General features: G+C 43.6%; 1 protein-coding gene across 4 annotated transcripts; it reads left to right on the top strand.

The window, feature by feature from the left end:
* The first annotated feature begins 1099 nt into the window (after positions 1-1099).
* Positions 1100-5816, top strand: LOC136527183 (probable protein phosphatase 2C 60). Of its 4 annotated transcripts, none has more exons than XM_066519802.1 (6): positions 1100-1259; positions 1619-1701; positions 2198-2562; positions 2696-3063; positions 4099-4335; positions 5096-5816. In XM_066519802.1, the coding sequence occupies exons 3-6, from the start codon at positions 2244-2246 to the stop codon at positions 5342-5344; spliced, it is 1173 nt and encodes a 390-aa protein (XP_066375899.1). In that variant the 5' UTR covers positions 1100-1259; positions 1619-1701; positions 2198-2243; the 3' UTR covers positions 5345-5816. The 4 variants fall into 4 exon arrangements, with proteins under 4 accessions (XP_066375899.1, XP_066375898.1, XP_066375901.1 ...); XM_066519801.1 differs by having other exon boundaries at positions 2136-2562; XM_066519804.1 differs by lacking the exon at positions 1619-1701 and having other exon boundaries at positions 1103-1259.
* Positions 5817-6121: the final 305 nt, after the last annotated feature.

Below are 6121 nucleotides of genomic sequence, written 5' to 3'. Positions count from 1 at the left end.
AACTATATTTTGACGGTGTATTTTTAAAAATTATATAAGGTGTTAATATACATTTTTTAAAAAAAAACTTTGTTAAAATTAGATAAATTTGACTTAAGATAAATCTAAAATGACTTACAGCGGTACCACACTGTTGGCATACCGGGCCGTCGTCGTCGCATACCAGCTGCTGAATTTTCACAGTTCAGAAGCAAATATTCAGAGTTCTGTCCAGTTAGGAACCGCAAAAATGAATATTCAGTCAGATATGGGTCCAAGAGTCTGTGGCCTGATCAGTTGCAGCCAACAAATTTGGTCAAAAACGTGACCGTGATCTTTGGCAAGCTCGTGGCTTTTCGACGGAGCCGGCAGCAGATGCCGATGACGACCTTGGTGGACAGGTAGGTGAAGCAGCTGCCGTTGCCAGGGCAGGCAGAGCCATCAGTCATCTCCCAAGTGTGACCAACTAACTGCATCCACATGTGAACGCATTGACAGATCAGATGGTCATTCATTCACATAACGCTGACGTGTTCGGCTGTTCATTTCTCAAGCTTGTTTCACCTTATTCTTTCACAGAGCACTAATCATCCGAAATAATCCGAAATTCACTGTGCAAGTGAACAGCCGAACACGATTCTCTCTTTCTTTAATTTCAGTGTCGTCAGAGATAAAATCGAGACTGGGGAAGAATCTTCTGGCGGTTTCGCGAGGTGAATTCGACATCGATTCTGACGAAATTTAGCTTGTTCTGAACGAAATGGGCAGTGAAAAATGTCAGGTCTGACCAGCCTGTTCGTTTAGCTATGGCTTGTCGTAAACGATCGTAAATTTTTAATCGGAACAGTATTTTTTTCTCACACAAACCGACCAGCAACACGAAACAGCAACGATACGACATTTTTCAGCTCACCCTCGCCGCCCGTCGTCCCCGACTTCAGCCGGTCGCGCTCGCGCGCCCCACCCAAGCTTCCCCTCCCGTGCTCCCCCACCTTCATCATTTCACCGCGTCACCTCGTGTGGGTCGGGTCGGGTCGGGCCGGGCCTGGCGAGAGCGCGCCACCCGACCCGTTTCGCGGCTGCTCGGGCTCCTTTTAACCTTTTTCCTCTGCTATTTTCTCTCTCCCTCTTCGTCCAGACCAGAAGGAGAGGGAGACACAGGGGAGAGGAGGAGCAGCAGCGTGGCGACGCCCAAATCGAGCGACCTGATCGAGGCCCCTCGCCCCTACTCGCTGAATCCCAATCCGAGCCCGCCAATTGGGCACCCCGCCCACGCAAAGGTGCGATTTTCCCCCTCCTACCCCCCGCTGCACCCCCCCCCCCCCCCCTCTTGGAGGTTGGAGCCGCGTGCCCCGGCCCCCAGGATCGGTGACAGGCACCCTCCCTCTTGATCCGAATCAGCGGGTTTGTCCTATTAGTTTTCGGCGCTGGCGTGCCGTGGTATCGTTCCAATTTTGTGGTTTTTTTCGTTCGCGGGCTAAGAAAAATCATGTCTTGTTTCTCCAATTGACGGGGTGCCTGTCATGTGCGGGAAGCGCGTGAGCGTTTCAGAGGAGAAGGGGTGGAGGCTTTTCGGCGAAATTAATGTGTGAATTGCGGTGTCCCAATTTTATCTTTCGTTTCCTCTTTGATGATGCAGTTCATTCGCGTCGCCAAGGAATAAGGATAAGGACCCAGAGAGAGCTTAACAATTTACCTGGCGAGGGGAGGAGCCGGCTTTGCGTAATTATAGTTCCTGGGGGATTGGCTTTGATTGTCATTTACATGCCTAGACTAGATATATTTTCTTCTGCTTATCTGGTGGAAGGAGTCCTACAAAATTCTGCATTTGTCATTGGATTCTCTTCTCAGTATTTTTAAGTCCAGTGCTAGCTTTGAACAATTGTGGGAAGGACATGTCATGATTATTTGCACTTCTACTCTACTGCTATTATGAAGGAGATTCCTGGGGTCTAAGGGGTTTAGAGAACAGTTACGGCAACATTGATAGGATACCTGTAATGTTATTTGCTAACTGATATGAAGTAAAAGAAATAACGTTATCCACTTATCATTGAATCGTGCTTTCAGATCGAAAGTCAACAGACTTCGCAGTTCTCACTAACATTCATAAGCCATAGCTGTGTTTGGCTCATTTCCAGTTGTTTTTGTTATAGGACACAGGGAAGAAAACTATTGGCGCGCTGACAAATCCAACTGTGGTTTTCTTGGACTACAGATGAAGCGGGCTCGAAGGCGTATGTGCAAGAGATGACTGATGAGGGATGCTAGTGACATTGATGAACTTGTTGCGGGCGTGCTGGCGACCATCATCGAACCGGCATGCCCGAACAGGCTCAGATGTTACCGGTAGGCAGGATGGACTTCTATGGTACAAGGATGCCGGGCAGCATGTCAATGGGGAGTTCTCCATGGCTGTTGTTCAGGCCAATAACTTACTTGAGGACCAGTGTCAGATCGAGTCGGGCCCACTGAGTTTTCTAGATTCTGGACCATATGGCACTTTCGTTGGCGTTTACGATGGACATGGTGGCCCAGAGACAGCCTGTTATATCAATGATCATCTCTTCCAGAATCTGAAAAGTAACTTGCTAACCTTTAATACTGCGCAGTAGCATTATTCCCATTTCTTAGTACTATATCTGCATTTGGCTTTCAGTTTGCACATAAAGGAGCGATCCAGTGATCAATCCATTCTTTCGTGGCTTGTATTTAGGGTTTGCATCTGAGCAGAATGCAATGTCTGCTGATGTACTGAAGAAGGCGTATGAAGCTACAGAAGATGGATTCTTCTCTGTTGTTACCAAACAATGGCCTGTAAAGCCTCAGATAGCAGCTGTCGGCTCATGCTGCCTGGTCGGTGTAATTTGTGGTGGCATGCTCTATGTTGCCAATGTTGGGGATTCCCGTGTCGTTTTAGGAAGACATGTTAAAGCTACTGGAGAAGTTTTGGCTGTCCAACTGTCTGCAGAGCATAATGTAAGTATTGAGTCAGTGAGGAAAGAACTGCAGTCAATGCACCCAGAAGATAGGCACATTGTTGTTCTCAAGCACAATGTTTGGCGTGTAAAAGGACTAATTCAGGTGTGTATTCTGTATCTGAGAACCGATTTGTTGGGTTCAGATTGTTTGGTACAGCCCCAGCTCCAAGAATTTTTTGGAACTGGTCATCGCTAGCTCCAGAAAGTCTTGGAACTGGAGCTGTGGGCATGTTGAGAGTATTTAGTTGAAAAATTTTGTTATTATTCTAGATTGAACACATGTTTAAACCACTTTATTTTGTTCTACAAATTCCAAACCCTGCATGAATCTCGCCATCTCGGGTCTGGAGCTGTGCCAAGCCTGATGTTTGGTCGTCTTGAACTATCTGTTAATGCTGTTACTAAATGACACCAGTTGTATAGGTCTTTGGATGAAAAAAAAAGTGGTTCGTAGGTGCTATTTGAAGTACAACAGAAAGTCAGAAATATTCTTACTCACTTTGTGTTATGATTGATTGTGGCACCATTCATATTTCTCTTGTGCAGGGAGCTTTAGAATTGGATGTGTGTTGGGTTATTTTTTCTGTATCAATTGTTAGTGCCTAAAGCATATAATGGCATTAAGCTCTTTCTCATTAGTTACTATTATTACTGCTAAAGTGTTATTTGGTGAATATCATGTTCATTTATGTTTATTCGTCAATCAGCTTAACTTTCTATTACTGAAAATACACGAGTCCCCCTTACCCTTCAACTTCAGACTTGTTTGTATAGATAGTTATTATTAGAGATATGTACACATGTATATCATGTTACTTGTACTCCAAGTTGTATTTGACTATATGAAAGTCACCCCCCCCCCCCCCCCCCCCCCCCCCCCTAATTGGGTGTGAGGTGTTTCCTAACTCTCTACAGTTATTATGCCCAATCTGTTAATGGTTTAATTGCCTGTTAATCTGCATTCTGAAGGACTTGAATGTGATCCCCGTGTATCTAACATACCCAACTGGCTTGCTATGCTAAGATGTTAAGTTTGTGATTTTTTTTATTCTATGAGTTACAACTAGCAAATTTGGAAATACTTTCTAAGTTTTCACATGTATATCAATTATTGAGTTTTCTCCATCTTACATTGCAGGTTTGTAGATCGATTGGTGATGCTTATCTCAAAAAGCAAGAGTTCAACAGGGAACCCCTATATGCAAAATTCCGCCTCCGTGAACCTTTTAACAAGCCAATACTAAGTTCAGAACCATCAATCAGTGTGCAACCACTACAACCACACGACCAGTTTCTCATATTTGCATCTGATGGACTGTGGGAGCACTTAACCAACCAAGATGCTGTTGATATTGTTCACAGTAGCCCCCGCAGTGTAAGTTGTTTTCCCCCTGTTATATTTCATTTTACTTTGGATACTCACTACAAGCTTCTGTTGATGGGGCATGGACTATGTGATTAAGATAATATGATGAATTTGCCTACTGTATAGCTGACTGTTGCTACACAAAAAGTTGCATCCTTTAGAAAAGGCTAATATCTTTTGCAAATATCATTTATTTCATAGTAACAGAAATATAATAACCCTTGGGCACTGTGCATGTGCACCATCGTGTTTGTTTCGAAATATGTGTAAACAAAATAGAAGGGTCAAATGTTTGGCAAATAATAATGCAGTTCAGGCAAGGTAGAGAACGGAACCACTGCTGTAGAATTGTGATTGTCAGATTGACTTAGAGTTGGACCTATAGCTCCCAGGAGCCTAGCATCATGGCCTTTTTTACCTTGTTTGGCCAAAGGAGCATGCTTAGATGTTAGAAATCTCTCCAAACAATGGGGTTTTCTTAACTCCTAACTGAACACTCTAATGCAGAAAAAGTTTCCTTTTTTCAGTAATTTCTTCTGTAGTCCCTCTGGTCGAAATCAAATGACGTCTTGGACAGCTATTTTGACCTGCATTTAGTTAAATATATATTTTTGTCCAAAACATCAACTATACTTGACTGGAGGTAGTAAGAAAACTTCGGTACATGTATTGCTGCTCTTAGCCAAACAGAAGATAAGTTTAGATGTTAGGAGGTAGCTGGCTGCTAACTGCACCGTCTAATGCTTCACATCTCTGTTTGGTCTTGCAGGGCTGTGCTAGGAGGCTGATAAGAGCGGCACTGCAAGAGGCAGCCAAGAAAAGAGAGATGAGGTACTCGGACCTCAAGAAGATCGATCGCGGTGTTCGCCGCCACTTCCACGACGACATAACAGTCATAGTAGTGTTCCTTGACTCCAGCCTCGTAAGCAAGGCGAGCACGCACCGAGGTCCCACTCTTTCCCTGCGAGGCGGTGGTGCCAGCGCTGGCCGGCGCAGCAACACGCTTCCACCAACGTGACTATAAAGTGCCTGGTGGAGAGGAGGCTACACCCCTGACTGGAGGAGGTTTTCTTTCCTCGTGTCGAATGTGTTATATATGTACTTGTACCGGCCAATATCATCCATCCCCCTTCAATGGTGTAAAGAAGTAGGAGAGGCGCGGAAGCTCCTCCCCAGCGTCTTTGAATGCTCTCAATGGTGTCAAGGTGTGGACTCAAGCCGATAGCTCGTCACTGTTCTTCTGATGATGCTCTGTGGAAAGCTCGAATCCTTTCCACCCGAAAAGCAAGTAATATGTCTTCCAGTGCTGGAATTAACCCTAGTGCATATATATATATATATGAAATAATAATAAGCCAAAAGGAGAAGTAACTTATTTAACTGATGCTGTGAGGTGTATGTATGTTTTGTATGTGTACTGTTTTTTACTGCTACTGCATCTACTGTTGTTAATTGACCGCTGGTAAAGTGACATCGCTGATTTCGTCTCACTATTATCAGTTCCCAGTATTTCTGATTTGACTGTTCCTAGTATGTACTTACTCCCTGTCCCTCCTCATAAAGCATGCAATTCTAATAGTGTTATATCAAATGATTTGAAATTTAACAAAATTCTATAAAAATATACTAATATTTATCGTACTAAAAGAGTATTATTAGATTTGTCATGAAGTATATTTTTTATAGCATACATGTTTGGAGTCATTCATGTTGATAATTTTCTATAAGCTTAATCAAATTTAAAATAATTTGACTTTGACCGAAATAATTTGACTTTGACCAGGTCTAGAATGGT

This window comes from Miscanthus floridulus, chromosome 19, assembly GCF_019320115.1.
Source record: "Miscanthus floridulus cultivar M001 chromosome 19, ASM1932011v1, whole genome shotgun sequence".
In the NCBI taxonomy this organism is placed as follows: Eukaryota; Viridiplantae; Streptophyta; class Magnoliopsida; order Poales; family Poaceae; genus Miscanthus; species Miscanthus floridulus.
This window is presented reverse-complemented; position numbering and strand designations above follow the sequence as displayed.

What these genes read in the sequence shown, in the direction of transcription:
- LOC136527183 (XM_066519802.1), top strand. Translation starts at nt 2,244, where the DNA reads ATGCTAGTGACATTGATGAACTTGTTGCGGGCGTGCTGGCGACCATCA. An exon ending in GTGTAAAAGGACTAATTCAG is followed by an intron (nt 3,064 to 4,098) that starts GTGTGTATTCTG and finishes CTTACATTGCAG; the next exon opens with GTTTGTAGATCGATTGGTGA. An exon ending in TTCACAGTAGCCCCCGCAGT is followed by an intron (nt 4,336 to 5,095) that starts GTAAGTTGTTTT and finishes TTGGTCTTGCAG; the next exon opens with GGCTGTGCTAGGAGGCTGAT.